At 40.3% G+C, this 19,480-nt stretch overlaps 1 protein-coding gene across 1 annotated transcript in view; it reads right to left on the bottom strand.

The window, feature by feature from the left end:
* GALNTL6 (polypeptide N-acetylgalactosaminyltransferase like 6) overlaps positions 1-19,480 on the bottom strand; it is a 1,246,993-nt gene that overhangs the window by 31,472 nt on the left and 1,196,041 nt on the right. Inside the window, exon 11 of the mRNA XM_002709470.5 lies at positions 5,710-5,826. Within this exon, the coding sequence (XP_002709516.1) occupies positions 5,710-5,826 (117 nt within the window). The remainder of the gene's footprint in view (positions 1-5,709; positions 5,827-19,480) is intronic.

Here is a 19,480-nt window from a genome sequence, read left to right as displayed (position 1 = left end):
AAATAGAAGAGGATACCAAGAAATGGAAAAATCTTCCATGCTCATGGATTGGAAGAATCAATATCATCAAAATGTCCATTCTCCCAAAAGCAATTTATAAATTCAATGCAATACCAATCAAGATACCGAAGACCTTCTCAGATCTGGAAAAAATGATGCTGAAATTTATATGGAGGCACAAGAGACCTCGAATAGCTAAAGCAATCTTGTACAACAAAAACAAAGCCGGAGGCATCACAATACCAGATTTCAGGACATACTACAGGGCAGTTGTAATCAAAACAGCATGGTACTGGTACAGAAACAGATGGATAGACCAATGGAACAGAATTGAAACACCAGAAATCAACCCAAACATCTACAGCCAACTTATATTTGATCAAGGATCTAAAACTAATTCCTGGAGCAAGGACAGTCTATTCAATAAATGGTGCTGGGAAAATTGGATTTCCACGTGCAGAATCATGAAGCAAGACCCCTACCTTACGCCTTACACAAAAATCCACTCAACATGGATTAAAGACCTAAATCTACGACCTGACACCATCAAGTTACTAGAGAACATTGGAGAAACCCTTCAAGATATTGGCACAGGCAAAGAGTTTCTGGAAAAGACCCGGGAGGCACAGGCAGTCAAAGCCAAAATTAACTATTGGGATTGCATCAAACTGAGAAGTTTCTGTACTGCAAAAGAAACAGTCAGGAGAGTGAAGAGACAACTGACAGAATGGGAAAAAATATTTGCAAACTATGCAACAGATAAAGGGTTAATAACCAGAATCTACAAAGAGATCAAGAAACTCCACAAAAACAAAACCAACAACCCAATTAAGAGATGGGCCAAGGACCTCAATAGACACTTTTCAAAAGAGGAAATCCAAATGACCAACAGGCACATGAAAAAATGTTCAAGGTCATTAGCAATCAGGGAAATGCTCCACTTCTGATCCAGCTCCCTGCTAATGTGCCTGGGAAAACAGTGGAAGATGGCCAATTTGTTGCGCTCTTGCACTCATGTGGGAGACTTGGATGAAGCACCTGGCTCTGGCTTAAGCCTGTGCCAGCCCTGGCTATTGTGGCTATTAGGGAAGTGAACCAGTGGATGGAAGATATCGTTCTCTTTCTCTGCCTCTGCTTCTCCCTCTCAGTAACTCTTTCAAATAAAACAGTTAGATCTTTTAAAAAATAAAGTGAATTAATGTTAGTTTCTTTATTACCATCTTTTTCAGCAATACTTTAAAATGTAAACTTAGAAGGCTAACTTTTATTTTATTGCTTAAATCAATGGTATTATATGGATAACATTATCTTAATCTTGCTGTATGACTGAGATGATTGAAAATATATTTTTCCTCTTCGGTTAGTTGTATTTTACTTCATTACTAGGTTTCATCATTATTTTGCAGAAATGTGAGGGAGAGCATGTTTCTTCTTGCAGTGTATACCCATCAATATGCTCTCCCCTGAGAGTGAGACTGCTTTTCCCAAGGAAAGGACTCTGTCCTTTCAACACATGCACTGACTTGCTTGTGTACCCCCCTCAGGTCTCGGCAAGGGAGCACTTGCTCCCTCCGCAGAGAAAGCTCTGCAGCAAGCCGTCCTGAGCAGCGGGAGGTGGGAGCCTGCTGCTGGGCTCGCAGAGGGAGAACAGTCAAAGCAGGCCAGGGAGAGCCCTCCTCCTCGCCCTTGGACTCATAATGGGAGCTGGGGATTATTCTTTCCAGACCTTACAGTCTTATTTGGATCTATTTTTATTTTTCTTTCTTGGTCCCTAAAGGAAACTGAGCGCCAGCACAGGATGCTACAGTGATATCAAACAGCTAAGTAGATCACCCTGGAAAAATGAATCATACATTTGCTTCCCTCACAGAAGCCGGATTAGTCATCATTTGTGCTCGGCAACAAAAGGCATTTTCTAGTATATGTGCTGCCGGAGTGAGCACAACAAAAGGCATTTTCTTTTCCAGGTGCTATAATATGTTCCTCTCTGTTTCCCACGTGATGGTTTTGCTTATTCATTTGTGTTTTATTTTTAGAAGAAAAAACATTTCAACTCTAATAAGCACTTCTTTTGTGTTCTTTAAATGCTTTTCAACTAAGAGGAATATCCCTAATTTTTATAACCTGATGTACTTCTTTTCTGATCCAGGAATTTTAATCCAAATGTAGAGGAATGAATCCTAATTTTTATGTCATTGAGTAACATTGAACATAGCTTACAGTTAATTACTGGAAAATGAAGCAGCCTGTGATGTTTTAGCCTACAAGTTAATATATGGTAAGACATGTTTCAAATGCAATTCATTTTTCACGTCTTGTCAAACTTTAATCTTCCTGTAGCTCTATTTTTAGGATCTCTAGAGACTGGAAATCTCCTTTTCAAAGAGCTGCATTCGCTAGTCTTTTTTGTTCTGCCCATGAAGTGTTTTCTGCTTGTCTGGTGCTGCTCTCTGGTGACCATTTCTTAAATTACATGCTGTAGATTTTTGCAATTCAGCCTGGGTGGGATAAAGAAGCAACAATTTTTTAAAGTGTATGCAATATAGTAGGCACTGTTTATGTTCATTTTCAGTTGTCAAATAAAATATGCAGGCATGAGCAGAATTCATTTTAAAATATTAAAAGATAGAAATACAAAACCTAATGCAGCCATGAAGGCATGTACCTTCATGGCAGCCAGCTGGCTAGATGTGTTTGTTTCTTGGTCAGGCTGAATAGAGGTGGTAGAGAAAAGAGACAAACTTTTCCGTGGCTTGCTGCTTTCCCTTCCTGTAAAATCTCTTTCTACTTTAGATGCCAGTCATACTGACAGCCTCTTAAGCCTTCTCTTTTGCTCCCAGGCTGAAGTCAGTCCAATCCTACCATTTCTCAGATCCATGGTAACATCCCTGTGGTGCTAATAGAAGGAGACTGAGGAAGCAGAATGCAAGTTCTTCTCACTGAATTCACTGCCGTGTGCACACACGGCAGGATGCATTTGAGTGAATGATAACTAGTACTTGGTGACTATGCTGGGAATGGGCGAATGCAGTCAAAGTCACAGCTCCCTTGGACCTGACAGAGATTTCGAATTTGGTATTAGCTTTTAGTGGTTTTGTGGGTGTGTATGAGGAGGCAGAAGGGAAAGTGCACTTATTCTGCACCTATTATATGTGGGAGATACTGTTGTATCGTAGGTATTATTTATTCTCAGAACAACTTTGTCAGTGAGTGGGTTTTATTGTTCTTGTTTAAAGATGGAAGAACTGGGGCTGGCATTTCAGGATAGTGGGTAAAGCCACTGCCTGGGACGCTGACATCCCATATGGGTGCTGGTTTGTGTCCCAGCTGCTCTACTTCTGATACAGCTCCCTGCTAATGGCCTGGGAAAAGTATTGGAAGATGGCCCAAATGTTTGGGCCCCTGCAACCCATGTGGGAGACACAGATGGAGCTCCTGGCTCCTGGCTCCGGCCTGGTCCAGCCCTGGCTGTTGTAGCCATCTGGAGAGTGAACCAGTGGCTGGAAGATTCTCTCTCTCTCTCTCTCTCTCTCTGTATGTGTGATTCCCTGTCTCTCTGTAACCCTTTCAAATATGTAAATAAATATTTTTAAAAACTAAAGATAGAGGAACTACGTATTAGAAATATTGAACAATTTCACAAGACCACTTGGGTTTAAACTGAAATCTGGGTTGGTCTGATTGCAAGGCCCGTGATCCTTCTAGAATATCATGAAGCTGTGGGGTTAGAGGAGAGGCAGTGTTGACTGAGTGAGTCTACTCTGAACTGTGTGGTGGACTTGGTCTAGTGCTATTTTTCTAACATCAAACTTTTCTTCACTGTAATGCAGGGTAGTGGTGGGGCAGGAAGGGGCAGTGGGCAGCGAGTGGGAAGCACCAACATGTTCAATCCAAGTGAATCCGAACCGCTCTTTAATGTGCTAGGCTGGACATTGTGAGCTGTTTCTAGATTAATTACAAGACAGTCTTATGAGGAATAGGGCTACAGGACAGCAGTGATGCCTTACAGAGAACTGCTTATTTAGCTTTTTGGTTTTCATAAGGGAGGTGTTGTGGACAATTCTGGGAAGCTGAAAGCACAGACAAGGCATACTATTCTGAACTTGGAATATTTCCTTCTGCAGAGAGAGGGATGGGGACAGGATAGAAGAGGCTTTGACTATATTAATTTTTATGCATAAAACAATATAGCGCTGGCGCAGTGACTCAATAGGCTAATCCTCCGCCTGTGGCACCGCCATCCTGGGTTTTAGTCCTGGTCAGGGAGCCAGATCCTGTCCCGGTCGCTCCTCTTCCAGTCCAGCTCTCTGCTGTGGCCCGGGAGTGCAGTGGAGGATGGCCCAAGTGCTTGGGCCCTGCACCCCATGGGAGACCAGGAGGAAGCGCCTGACTCCTGGCTTCAGATCAGCGCCAGCCGCAGTGCACCAGCCACAGCAGCCATTGGGGGGCTGAACCAATGGCAAAGGAAGACCTTTCTCTCTGTCTCTCTCTCACTGTCTACTCTGCCTGTCAACACAAAACAAAACAAAACAAAACAAAACAAAACAAAACAATATAGCAGTTGGCCAGAGCCACGGCTCACTAGGCTAATCCTCCGCCTGCAGCACTGGCACCTCGGGTTCTAGTCCCGGTCGGGGCGCCGGATTCTGTCCCAGTTGCCCCTCTTCCAGTCCAGCTCTCTGCTGTGGCCTGGGAAGGCAGTGGAGGATGGCCCAAGTGCTTGGGCCCTGCACCGACATGGGAGACCAGGAGAAGCACCTGGCTCCTGGCTTCGGATCGGCACAGCACGCCAGCAGTAGCCGCCATTTGGGGGGGTGAACCAACCGAAGGAAGACCTTTCTCTCTGTCTCTCTCTCTCACTAACTCTGCCTGTCAAAAATTAAAAAAAAAATAAATAAAAAAAACAATATAGCAGTAGCCATTATACTTGTTAGATGTGTTTGATCAGTGCACAAATGTCTTCTGTGATATTTTCTGTAGTTTCTTACTGGAATGTTTTATAATTTAAAAACAAAACACTACAAAGGGGAAGACACAATTTTACCCACTATCTTTTCTTTTTCATCAATAAAACAGTATAAGAAAAGGTCCTTAAAAGGGCTTTCATGTTTCACAAAAGACTGAAAATCACAACTCACTTAAACTAAGTTGTACTGAAATGTTTTCCAGACAAAAGCAACACAGGTCTCCCATGAAATCCAGGTTGAGGTGTTGTTGCCTCAAAGTTACCCTTCATGTAGACAACTAAAAATATTGTTGCAATAAGAGGTCCACCTAAAGCATTCTTTTCAATATATAGCCAGAGGGGAAAGATAAGTTTAGATAAAGTCCTTAGCACAGAATAACAGAGTCCTCCATTAAACCCATGAGATTTAGTTAGTAGAGTTCCACAGCATTTTACCAGCCTTTAATGTTTTGAAAACTCTCAATCTGGGAAGGAGCAGAGTCACAATCAATATTTCTACTATCCTTTCTATTATTTAAAGTGCTTATATTTAGACAAATTTTCTTGATTATTGCAAATGCCCTGAAGAGAAACAGAAACAGAGAAGTTAAGTGATTCACTTACTACAGAGCTAGTTGGTGGCAGAATGACCACCTTACTCCAGATTCCTATGACCCACCTAGAGACTTGTTCCTGCTGTGTCCCTCCATGTTTGCCTCAGCCCCTTCTGGCCCCATGGTGGTGGCTTCCGGGGGCTGACATACCTGTTCATGAGACCATGTCCTTTCAGAGCCATCCTTGACACAGATGTCCAGCCTTAGCTCAGTTCCTGTGGCTCCATGCTTGCTGTCCACACAGAGGTTCGCTGCCACATTTCGAATCTGTGGAAAGAAGAAAGAATGTTGAGCATGGGCTGCCTGTTGGTGTTGTTTTGCTAGGTTCTGATAATCCTGATGTAAATTAGGCAATAAAGGGGTATCTTTTTGAATATACAACTTTTGAAGGATTCCTGAGCTTGTTTGCAATTTATGGGTAAAAAGCATGGAATTAATTATAATACAGTCTACTGTACATGTGAATGAACATGAGGTGGTCAAACAACAAAAACTAACTTGTCTGCAACAAAGGAATGGGTTGACAAGCAACATGGAGAGTTCATGACTTCTGTAAAATTGCAATTTTTCTTTTTAATGCAGTGCTTAAGTTGGAATTTATTAACTTTCCTCCTTCAAAACATCTTCTACCATTACCATCCTAGCAGGACAAGAGCTCTAACACAAGGTGGGTGATACAGGTAAAATATGTGTTGGAGGACAGTGAGTCACTTAGCAGTTTGTGACTCTATAAGGATGTAAGGACCTTAGGTTCCAGTTTGGCTGTGACACTCTTGGTCTACACCTGATGTCACAGGTATGCATGTCTCTTATAAGAAAATTTAAACATCACTCTCAAATATTTTCAATATAGGAAAAACTTTATTTTTGTAATACTAAGCTTATGATTTTCTGAATAAAGCACGAACTTTGAAAAGTTACAGGTGAGTAAAAAAAGATAATTGCTTACAATTATTATATTAGCGCTGATATAAGGAATTGAATAGTGGGAAAATGGTGGACAATGAAACTAAAAAAAGCAGAAATAGCGGTAGAAACAGTCTAGACAGAAATTCGTCCTTCCGTCATCCCTTCCTACCTGAAGATTTCACCAATCCTCCACATCTGGCAGTAGAGTTGGATACTGTTTATAGTTTGGCACTTAGGTATGTACGCTAAGATAAGCTCAATTACCTCAATCTTTTTCTAATGGCTTTATATAGTGCTGGATTATAATAATCCTTTTAAGCATTTTTAAGAACGGAAACAAAAGCAGGATGGACTCAACTGGTAATTCTATTCAATCTTCTTTTGTCTGGAATGAGTAGATGAGATGACGAGTCCTTCCAAAGATGAATGAGCAAACTGAGTCCCTTCTTACTGGAGAGGGACAGTGACACAGGAGCATATTGTTATGAAACGCTTTAGGTAAAATAAAGGGAATAAAGGATGCTGGGATGGGGATGGAGTGGTAGAGGGTGCTGTTTCATTTTTCATTTATTCTATAAGAGGTTGATATAATGTCATTCTGGAAGGAATCAATGGGGTGGTTACCAGTTTACTTATTCAGAGAATTTGTCAACAGGTTGGATTAATTTTCCCCCACTTGGTCTCTACTTTCATGGTCTCTGTCCTTGAAGACAGGGGAAGGTGAAATAAGGTAAGATCGAGGGCAACAGTTTTAGGCTGGTTTGGCCCATGGACCTCTCTGATAATCTAAGGAAAGCAATGGATGTTTTGCAAAACCTACCAACCAAATAAAGTATAAGTAGCTATATACAAACACTTTTGTATTTATTTTCCTGAAACTCACCAATTCCAGATTTGAACCCTGGATAAGGGAAAATGCTTGACTCCCACCCCTTGTAAACTAAATGCTTCCCTACTCTTACAGGCATGAGATCTGGAAAGACAGGAAATGAACTTGGCTCATCATGGAAATACATCTGTTTCACTCTCCCTTTTGCCTTTTCTTAACCTTCCTAAAGCAAGCACCAGAGAAGAACTTTCCTCTGGAATCTGGGGAGCCGAGTTTAAAATACGCCTTTTGTAAAACCAATTTCTTGGTATGTGATGGCATTGCTCTAGTGAAACAGAAACACCCAGAAGGTCAACGTCAGATTTTTCTATTGCTGTCTTCAGCCAGCACACTCTAAAGCTTCTGTTTGATCTCCTTATCTGAGTCTGGCCTGTTAGTTTTCTAAAGCTGTCTGCAGCCTGAAAGCACCTGACAGAACTCTAGGCAGACTTCTCTTTTCATTCCTGAGCCATTTACCTCCCAGACACACTGTTCTTAGAGAACCAGTGTCAATTTATGTTGAAGACATCTTCAGGGCACTATTATTTCCTCTACTCAAGTCTAAGAGCTCTGAATCACATTTGGGGAGAAGAAAAGCAGCTGCTTGTAGGTTCAGGGCTAGCTGGCCACAGAGTTGGAAGTCTGTCCCCCTCAGTCACCTGGTATTTGAGCCCACTCACTGCAGGGACCTTGCTCTTAGAAAAAGAAGGAGAATGAGAGGAAGATAAGGACATACAGAAGCCAGAGACACTGATTGGCAAGTCTGACAAATCAGCCTGTGAATACACACCAAAGCTACCAAAGAGTTCATTTTTTTTTTTAAACTTTATGAACTCAAAAAGGCTCTGCCATTGATGGAGTTTACCGTTTTCCAAATTCTTGAATTTCCTCAATTCTCACTCAAATGGCATCTGTGTAGACAATGGGATAAACTGTGTTGGAAGCCAAATTTCAAGTTTTGAAGGCATAATTGCCTACATCTGTGTAAATTTCAGCAAAAAGTTGTGCCACAGAAGAAATGCTGCAAGTTCAGTATAGGATAAGGTAGGCAGCTAGATGCATGATTAACTTTGGGTCATTCTCATTTGCTTCTCTCCCTCTTATCTCTTTATCCCCATCTCTTCAGCACATATTTATACCCTTTCATTTTGATCACAGTCACATCAAAATAAATAGGTGAATAAAATTTCAGTAAAACTGATCCTACTTTTTTACTTGATTGAAGTTAAATAAACATGTAGAAAATAATATTTACCAATGATTTATACTTTTTTCAACATGACCTCTTTACCTGCAGCTAATGATAAAGCATCTTAAACATATACACTCACCACCAATCTTGGACATGGAATATTAAATAAATTTAGGCAGAATAAATAATTTACTGACTGTATTCCCTTGATACCCAGCTTCAGGGTTTGACAGCATTAAAGTCAAGGAATCTTGAGAGATGCTAACCAGGATGAGAAAGCGGGCTAGTGCTCGATGAGGAATTAATGAGAAGGAGAAACATGGAGGACAAGGGAGCTGTTATGTATTTATGTCAGAATGACAGATATGCTCCTGTTGGTCAAGGTTTAGAAAATGGTCTAGTAGAGAGTAAAGGATTTCTTTAGGTATGCAAGAGAAGTCAGGATCAGCTTTAATATTGTGACCCCTCCCCTCCTCAACACCGGGAGCTTTAGTAAAAGAGGTACAAGGGGTGAGGAATGCAGTCTAATTGCCAAGGTGGCTAGTAGATGTGAGATAGGTAATTCAGTTGGCAGAGAGATAGTAGTCTAATTTTTAGAAATTCAACAGTTTGGTTTGTTAATTCCTCCGGAGAACCTTGGGATCTTTTAAGTGCAAAATAGTAGATGCATAACTCATTCAACAACTTTTTGTTTTTAAAGGTTTATTTATTTACTTGAAAGTCAGTTACACGCAGAGAGAAGGAGAGGCGCAGAGAGAGAGAGAGAGAGAGAGAAAGGGCCATCTTCCACTGCTTTCCCAGGCCAGAAGCAGAGAGCTGGATCAGAAAAGGAGCAGCCAGGACACCAACTGGCCCCTATATGGGATGCCAGTGCCACAGGCGGAGACAGCCCACTATGCCACAGCACCAGCCCCAAGACTTTAAAAAAATCTTTTAAAAAGTTGTAGTAAAGTATATGTAATGAAGTTTTCCATTTTCACCATTTTAAATGTTAATAGCACTAAGCACTTTCAAAATGCTATTCAACCTATGAATACACATTTCCAAAGTTTTTTTTTATCATCCCAAACAACAATCATTACTCATTTTGCACTAACTCCTTACTCCTCTTTCCACTGTTTTGCTTGGTAAACTTTTTCTTCTGACTCTATGGCTTGCCCATCCTAAATAATTGATAAAAGTGGAACCATACGGTTTGTTCATTTGAGTCTGGCTTATTTCATTTGGCAAAAAGTTTTCAAGGTTTATCCATATTGTAGCATGTATCAGAACTTCACTCCCTGTTAACACTGAATAATTATCTATCACCTAGCTACCAGGATACTTTAGAAAGTTTGTGGAAACATGGGATGAAAATGTCAGTATTTTGGTGCAAAAAATTTTGAAATCCATGCACAGTTTTTCATAAAAATTTTCATGTCATAATCAAGTACCACAAACCTGCTGGATTAAACAACATGAATTTGTTATCTGACAGTTCTGGAGGCTAAAAGCCCAGGATCAAGGTATTGGTAGAACTGGTTCCTTTTTCCAAAACATCACTGGCATTCATGATAGAAATTTCACTGAATCTGTAGATCTGTTGTAATTTCAATTAATAACATTAAGTCATTTAATTCATTAAAACAGGATGTCTTTCCATTTATTTGTATCTTAAATTTCTTTCAGCAATATTTTATGATTTTTAGTTTATATACCTTTTATCCTATTGGTTAACTTTATTCCTATCTATTTTAGGGAGATATATGACATAGTGGTTAAGAGCACAGATTCTAGAGTTAGATATCTGGGTTTAGAGCTTGACTTCACTATTTACTAACTATGACTTTAGGCAAGTTACTTCTTTTGCCTCAATTTTCCTTTGTAAATACAGAAAATAATACTTAATACTTTATGTATTATTGCAGAAGATTATACATATAAATTGCTTATATTAGTAATTGCTCAATAATTAACATTTTTGTAGCAATACTGGCAGTATTAGGACACAGCAAGAAATGATACTGATTGGTGTTATTTTGTGAATTGCTTGAATATTAATATAAATGATATAGACCTTGTTTTGTTGAAAAGAGACTGTTAAATGTTTTTGAGAAGAAAACCTGTTTTAGGCAATACATTCATATGATTATGGGAAAACAGATGGAGAGTCATGCAATTTTAAACATGGGGACTGGTTTTAATTGATAATGAGGCTGGCGCCACGGCTCACTAGGCTAATCCTCTGCCTTGCGGCACGGGCACACTGGGTTCTAGTCTCTGTCGGGGCGCCGGATTCTGTCCCAGTTACCCCTCTTCCAGGCCAGCTCTCTGCTGTGGCCAGGGAGGGCAGTGGAGGATGGCCCAAGTGCTTGGGCCCTGCACCCCATGGGAGACCGACCAGGAGAAGTACCTGGCTCCTGCCATCGGATCAGCGTGGTGCACGGCGGCCATTGGAGGGTGAACCAATGGCAAAGGAAGACCTTTCTCTCTGTCTCTCTCTCTCATTGTCCACTCTGCCTGTCCAAAAAAAATATATAAATTGATAATGAGAATCTGAACTATGATAGTGGTAGAGATAGAATATACTGAAAGACTATATTAGGGTGCTTCAAAAGCTTTAGGAAAATGGAACTGGAAAATGAAAATTTTCCATGAACTTTTTGAAACCCACTTGTATATACTCAAGAAAGAGATGTATTCCAGAGACATTTTCAGATAGCAATTACAGTACAGATCTGGAGAACTGTTCACATGTGGATAATGAAGAAGACACGCTGAGACTGAGGCAGATTTGTGACATCCATATCTAGACATGCAGATGTCTGGAATTTGGGGGGCTGGTTTTGTGGTGCAGTGGGTTAAGCCTCTGCTTGCAATGCGAGCATCCCATGTCAGAGTGCTTCTTTAAATTCTGTCTGCTCCACTTCTGATCCAGCTTTCTGCTAATGCACTTAGGAAAACAGTGGATGATGAACCAAGTACTTGGGGTCCTAATACTCATGTAGGAGATACAGGTGGACTTCTGGGCTCCTGGCTTTGGCCTGACCCAGTTCTAGTTGCTATGGCCATTTGGGAAGTGGACCAGCAGATGGAAATTATCTCTCAGTCTCTCCTTCTCTCTGTTACTCTAAAGAAGTCTGGAATTTCAAAGACAGGTCAGGTTAAAAAATGCACATTTTGAGGCCGGTGCCGTGGCTCACTAGGCTAATTCTCCACCTGCGGTGCCAGCACCTCGGGTACTAGTCCCAGTTGGGGCACCGGATTCTGTCCCGGTTGCTCCTCTTCCAGTCCAGTTCTCTGCTGTGACCCGGGAAGGCAGTGGAGGATGGCCCAAGTGCTTGGGACCTGCACCTGCATGGGAGACCAGGAGGAGGTGCTGGTTCCTGGCTTCAGATCAGTGCAGCACACTGGCCTTAGCGGCCATTTGGGGGGTGAACCAATGGAAAAGGAAGACCTTTCTCTCACTGTCTAACTTTGCCTGTCAAAAAAAAAAAAAAAAAAAAGAAATGCACATTTTGAAATTATTCCCTGTATTAGTTATTACCATACTACCTCTCAATCCTAAATCCTTTGCCTTATTTTGAGATTCTCAAGACAAACCCTGTAGACATTCTTCCTTTGTCAGTGGATACAGTTTTATACTTTTAACAAAGATGGTACTGGACAGACACTGGGAGGTCAGAGAAGGAGGATTCTTCTTTTGTGTGTGTGCTGTTTTTCCATCTGATAGCCAGCAAATTATCATGTGAGATGGGGTAGAAGAGAGTAGCCCCCAATGGAGTGGCAAGAGGGGCCACAGGGCATAAACTCTGAAACAGTTTACTTCCTTGAACTTGGTTTTTAGAGGACATTCAAAGAAGGCTTATATTTCAGCATTGTACTCAGTGAGGACCAAGTCACCACAAGGAAAATTGCAGGAGACAAGTCTGATTCAAATTTTTGAATAACACAACGTGTGAAGATGGAAGCTGTTGGAGCAGAAAGGGCCCTTCTGCTCTCCTTTTCTACATCCTGGCCACTCCCCTAACCCTTTCTATAAAAACCCTTGCAAACTTCTTCTCAAGGAGGCATTTTATTTAGGTAACTATACCTAGTCAGTGTCTCCTTTACTTGTCATAAGTGAATAAAGCTTTCTTTTGAGCAACTGTTGCTTGAGACTGATTATTTTGTGACACCTCAGCAAACAACCATAGTGTCTGTTAATCTGCCTCAGAGAGTAGCAGCAGATGCTATGGCCTGTAAATTTCTTCATCACTACCAGTCTGCATGCCTATGGCTGCATTTATTATCAAAGTAGGTCTGAATCTCAACCATGGTAGAGGAAGGGTTGGAAAAGTCCAAGTTTCACATTCCTTCAACCTTGCAGGTGGTTATTGCTTTTTGTAGTTGCTGTGTGTATACTCTTGAGTCTTCTTTTACCCCTTTTATTAGCTAACAATTTTTATATTGTTATTTTAATTTATTTATATAAAGGGAAAAGATTTCATATATACAGTTTTAAGAACATAGTGATACTGCCCACACTCCCTTCCTCCTGCTCTCCCTACCCTTTCCTTTCTTACTTATTTTTTAATTTTTGCAATGATATACTTTCAATTTACTTTATAATAACAAGATTACTCATCCACTACATAAAGAATTCAACAAATATTAACTAGATAGATCACTGTTCCTCAGAAGTATAGACAAGGGCTATAAAAATAATCAAATCTCAAGATGTCAATTTCACTCATATACATTACAATTTTTGTACTTTGTATATTAGTTATCACAAATCAGATAAAAAGTATCACATTTCTCTTTGGGACTGGTTTACTTCACTAAGCATAATAGTCTCCAATTGCAAACATTTTGTTGCAGAAGACAGGATTTCTTTCTATTTATTTATTTATTTGACAAGTAGAGTTATAGACAGAGAGACAGGGCAGAGAGAAAGGTCTTCCTTCTGTTGGTTCACTCCCCAAATGGCCGCCACAGCCGGCGCTACGCTGATCCGAAGCCAGGAGCCAGGTGCTTCCTCCTGGTCTCCCACGTTGGTGCAGGGCCCCCCCAAGCATCTGAGCCATCCTCCACTGCCCCCCGGGCCACAGAAGAGAGCTGGACTGGAAGAGAAGCAACAGGGACTAGAACCTGGTGCCCATATGGGATGCCAGTGCCGCAGGTGGAGAATTAACGAAGTGAGCCATGGCACCGGCTCCAGGATTTTTTTTATGGTTTTGTAGTATTCCACCATGTATAGATACCACATTTTCTTTATCCAATCATAAGTTGATACATATTTGGTTTGAGTCTGTATTTTAGTTATTGTGAATTGAACTGTTATAAACAGATAACTCTTTTATATGCTGATGTCATAAAATATCAGAATTTACATGTTCAAATTATGAATGTGATTTCAGTCTCCTGACTGAACTCCAACTGATGCAACTACATGTAAGCAATTATTAAAATAACAGAACTGTATGATTTCACTATAGCAAAGAATGTGAAGCAGGGTGAGAAGACTGTGGTTGGAACATCCGGAGAATGCCTTTTCTTTGGAAGTGGGTAAAGAAAGAGTAGCTATGAAAAGAAAGAGAAAATAAGAGAATCAGAAAGAAGATAGGGAAATGAGTTTCAAGAAGTGTGTGAAGGGACACTGTCAAATTCCATAGAATGATCAAGTGGGAGGAGGGAAGAGGTGGTTGGATTTGACAGAAAGTCACTGGTAACTAATCAAAGGATAGTTTCTGCAGTGTAGGCAGAAAATTACAAGTAGACTGAAGAAAACTTAGAGGCAAGTCAATAAATGGAAGCTTCTCTTTCAAAAAGCTGGATAGTGATACAGGGAAAATAGAACTAAAAAAAAAAAAACATGGCCGGCGCCGCGGCTCAATAGGCTAATCCTCCACCTTTGGCGCTGGCACACCGGGTTCTAGTCCTGGTTGGGGCACTGGATTCTGTCCCGGTTGCTCCTCTTCCAGTCCAGCTCTCTGCTGTGGCCCGAGAAGGCAGTGGAGGATGGCCCAAGTGCTTGGGCCCTGCACCCCATGGGAGACCAGGAGAAGCACCTGGATCCTGGCTTCGGATTGGCGCAGTACGCTGGCTGCAACACACCAGCTGTAGCGGCCACTTTGAGGGTGAACCAACGGTAAAAGGAAGACCTTTCTCTCTGTCTCTCTCTCACTGTCCACTCTGCCTGTCAAAAAAAAAAAAAAAAAAAGAAAAAAAAAGAAAAAAAAAAGAAAAAAAAAAAAAAAGAAAGAAACACCAGAGGCAGATGTTTGGCTTGATGGTTAAGATCCAGTTAAGATGCCTGTGTATTACATCAGAGTATCTGGATTCAGTTCCCAGCTCTGACTACCCATTCCACTTTTCTGTCAATGTAGACTCTGGGAGGCAGCAAGTGATGACTCAAGTGGTTGGGTTTCTGTAATCTGTGTGTGAACATGAATCAAGTTCCTGGCTTTTAGCTTCGGTCTTGCCCAGCTTTGGGTGCTACACGCACTTGAGGAGTGAACCAGTGAATGAGAGCTGTCTGTCTCTGTCTCTGTCTCCCTATCTCTTGAATAAAAAATTTGCTAAAAATTGGCTTATTTTTAAAAATGATCAATTAGATAGATATATAGAATATATCTCTTCAAGCAAAAATGATGTGATTGATAGATTAAGAATTAGAGTTGATTCTGCATTTCTGTGAGTTTTATGTGCTTGGATTCGACCAATCCCAGATTGAAAAAATATTTGGTAAAAAATAAATTTCAGGGGCTGGTGTTGTGGTGTAGGGGGTAAAGCCACTGCCTGTGATGCTGACATCCAATATGGATGCTGGTTCGTGTCCCAGTTGCTCCACTTCTAATCCAGCTCCCAGCTAATGGTCTGGGAAAAGCAGCAGAAGATGTCTCAAGTGTTTGGGCCCTTGCCACCTACATGGGAGACATGGATGAAGCTCCTGGCTCTTGGCTTTGGCCTGGCCCAGAGCTGGCCATTGTGGTCATCTGTGGAGTGAACCAAAGGACAGAAGCTATCTCTCTCTCTCTCCTTCTATCTCCATAAATCTTTCTAAATAAATAAAAAAAATCATTGAAAAAGAATTTCATTTGTCCTGAGCAGGTACAGACTTTTTCCCCTTGTCATTATTCTCTAAACAAAACAATATAACAACTATTTATATAGCACTTATATTATCTATTATAAGTAATGTATGTGTCTAAGATATATGCAAATTCTATGCTATTTTATATGAGGGACTTAAGCATCCATGGATTTTGGCATCTGTGGGGTGGTGAGGTGTGTATTCCTGGAACTAATCCTCTACAAATATTGAGGGATATAAATCTTGACATAATTCGTTTGAGACACAAATAAATTATGGAGTGCTTTTAGAAATTAAGAACAGTATATAAATACGCAGCACTAAAAATGCTATTACCCTTATATGACTTTTAGTCTTTAAGGTTTTGCCTCAGGGTCATCACGCTATTTTTGCTCGAACAGTTCCATTCTACCTCTAATTGCTCCATGCCAGTGGCATCCCATGGCTGCTGGCAGAGACCAACTAGTGCTTTTCCTCAAAATTATGCCTACAGAGATTTTCTTCCTATCCTGTGCACATTTTCCTCTTCTGAATGTACCATAAATATAATTGCTTTGGCATCTCTCTCTTGCCCTGGGACTTACTAGAGCTATTCATTTCAGAGGACTGGCTTACATTATGTAAGAGAAAGATGAGCCCATTGTTAAAATATTACCAGAGGGCCTCCTGATTTATATGTGTTCTGCTCCAAATAGTTGTTTTCTAAAACCATGTCCTATCACTTGAAGTTAAGTATTGTGAATATTACTTGTGAAACATGTACAGCATCAAAATAGGTACTTTTAAGTGGAGCCATTTGCCAAAGACAATTTGTTCTTCACAAATACATGAAGAGGAAAATTTGTATAAATGAGCTATTTCTTTTTGTGGTTAAGATAAGCAATTCTTCTCTGACAGAAGGAAGGGAATTAGAGTACCTATTTCATATTAAACTAGATGGTTTTACAATTTTCATTTCACTTCCTAATTTGTACCTCCACCATACTATGCATTCATTCACATTTGCAATTGAGGTCTGAAAAAATAAGTGGTTCGTCCAAGATTAGACAACCAACAAATGAGAGGCAGGATATGCACTCATGTCTCTGATGCCTACATCTGTGCTCTTTATATCAGAAAAATGCCATTTTGGTTGGTAAATCTTTGGCAAGTGCTTTATTAAGCTCTATCTTAGTTTGTTTTCTGTCAATAAAAAAGAATCTGCAAGACTAGAGGTTAGGGTTCATGGTTCTGAAGTTTGAGAAGCCCAATTGCATAATTCTGATGTGTTCTCAGCTTCTTGGGAGGGCCTTGTGCTGCTTCAACTCATGGTGAAAAGCAGAGGTGCAAGCCATTGCAAGCAAAAGAGAAGCAAAGGGAGCCAAACTCTATGATAGCAAACTCAATGTCAGGAGAGAAGCACCAATCCATCTTCGAAGATCCTGCTTCACGACCTAAATACTTTCTACCAGGCCCTAGACCCCAACACTGTCACACTGGGGATCATGTATCAGCATGAGGTTTGGTGGGGAAAATCATATTCAAACCACAGCAAGCTCAAAGGAGATTAAACTAGGTTATGGAATCTTGCATTTAGAAAAGAAGTGACCTTAGTCACAAATTGGACTGATCTAGATGGAGAAGCTGAAGCAGAGCTAGAAGTCAACACTAGGGAGCTTCCAAGGGATGGGGTCAAGTCATTGAGGTCCAAGACTGAATGGGAGTGTCTGTTTACCCATGATGGCTGTGCCTCTGGGGGAGGCTGTGGTGGTATGAGAAAAGGCTTCATAGGTGACTAAGAAGAGGAATCATTTCCTTAACTTTGCATGAGAGTCTAGATTTTGAACCTGGATTTTTAAAAAATCCGTTTTCTGAAAGGAAAAGTTAGAAAATGGGCAAATAATGATGACTTTGTCCTGGCCAAAATGCAGTTCGCTGGAAAGTAACTCCTTTATGTTCAACAGTTTGATGTATCCCACTGTACTTGTTTCTTCTTGAATGGAAGTTCATTCCTACCCTCTCCTTTAGCCTTGAAAATCAGAAATCTTTGCCACTTTGGATTTGCCCTTCATAAAGCAGATGATTTGAAACATTTTGAATCAAATGAAAATTTGATAACTCAGAAACTGAATTCTTTCTTTGTAGTTGACATTTTTCCCTAAATAGTTGTTGGAATTTCATAAAGTTCTAGAAGGAAGTATCATATTATTTGTGCTTTCACTGTGGGAACAGAGGCGTGGTCTGGGGGGAGTAACCACCAGCTGGCTTGGCTGAGCAGGGATTTTAGAAAGCTCGGGTGAATTATGCACACCTGTTTTATGAGACAGACCACCTTGCATGTTGGAAACATGAAAAGCAGGATTTTACAAAAAAAAGTTGTAAATGGTAGTTTAGGAGATGAACAGAATCACTGGAGTCCTTCTTTTCTTCCCTGAAACTTAGAAAAGTCAGATAAGCAAGTTCAAAATGTATAGAAAGTGGGAAAATGAAATCTAATGGAAGATTTTACAATGAGAGTTCAAGAATATCTACAGAAATACACATCCAAAGGATGTCTGAAAATCAGGAAAGGCATTTTAAATCAGGAATTAATCTGAGTTTCGTGGTATTCTGTGAGAAGAAATCTATAAGGAGAGCACTTCTCATGCTACTAATAACACTAATTGATCCTGTGTCAACAGGTTTAAAAGGACGGAATGTTGTTTTAAAAGCAAATACAGGCTGTAGGAGAAGCTGGCTTTTGCACCACAGAGGCTGTGTGGACCATTTTAACATCCAGTTTGGGGGGTGGGGGAGGGAATCCCAAAGGGACTGGCAAACTGGAAATAACTGGGCACCACCACTCGGAAAATGGCAGGAAGCTCTCAGCTCAGATCAAACCACATTGTGCTGGGCAAGCACCTGTTCTTTTGATGATTGTTTTCACATTTAATATTCCTGTCACTTTTTTTTTTTCCTGCCGTGCTGTTCGATGAATACAAACACATCTCCCAATGCTTGGATTCAAATATGGATTGCCAATAAACCTGAGATTGGCTTCAGTTCTATTATAATATGAAAAGCTACTTCCAACATTACCCTCAAAGCCAAGGGCATTAGCCAGAGGCTTTGAAGATAGAGCAATTTTAGTATATAGAAAACTACTCACATAACACAGTGTCTAGAAAAAATAATTCCTTTAAAGTCAGGTCAGGTGAAACATGGGCAATTTAAAAATCTTGTTTTAATAATTGTTAAGGTCTTGTGTAATATTTAGAACAATTAGTTCATGAAGATCCGTAATCAAAATTGTAAGACTGATTCTGAGAAGGATATGGCCCTTTGACCCTGGGAAGAATGGCAGCAAAGTCTCTGAGACAAATGACAGTCTGTGGACTTTTCAATCTCTAGTGAAGTGGATCGTCTAGAACCCATTCTTGAGTTTAAAAGCCAGTCTTGTAAAGACAGCCAGATAACTGTATTTATTTTCAGGTAAAATAATTCAGTATGAATCTTCTAATGTAAATTTCATCATTGTTAAACATACTCAGCATATTACAAGAGCTAAGTTGGGTCTTTCAGGGGAAAAGCATAGAAATATAAAATTGCATTTAGGATACAAAACAGTAATGTAATGTTTGTAAAATATTTCAAGGTATAACTACTTCCCTGCAATGTTTCTCTGTGGGCCATAGCTTACGAAGTCATATCATTTCCATTTTGTAGCATTCATATTTTCAAATGATTTAAAAGGAATTTGCTAGCACTTTTTGTTGGTTGTATTTAATATTCATTTTCTGTTACTACACATGTTGCAAACCTATTCAGGAGATTCAGGAGATTGCTAGTATGTCAAAGCCACCTGCTGTTCATTCATCTCTCAAATCCCTTCCCAAATCCTGTCTCCTCTCCTCTTACTGTTGGAGTTGGGTCATGA

Source organism: Oryctolagus cuniculus, chromosome 2 (genome assembly GCF_051225735.1).
Source record: "Oryctolagus cuniculus isolate XC-2025 breed Fujian yellow rabbit chromosome 2, ASM5122573v1, whole genome shotgun sequence".
Lineage (NCBI taxonomy): Eukaryota > Metazoa > Chordata > Mammalia > Lagomorpha > Leporidae > Oryctolagus > Oryctolagus cuniculus.
The sequence above is the reverse complement of the archived record's forward strand: the minus strand, read 5'-3'. Positions and strand labels throughout refer to the sequence as shown.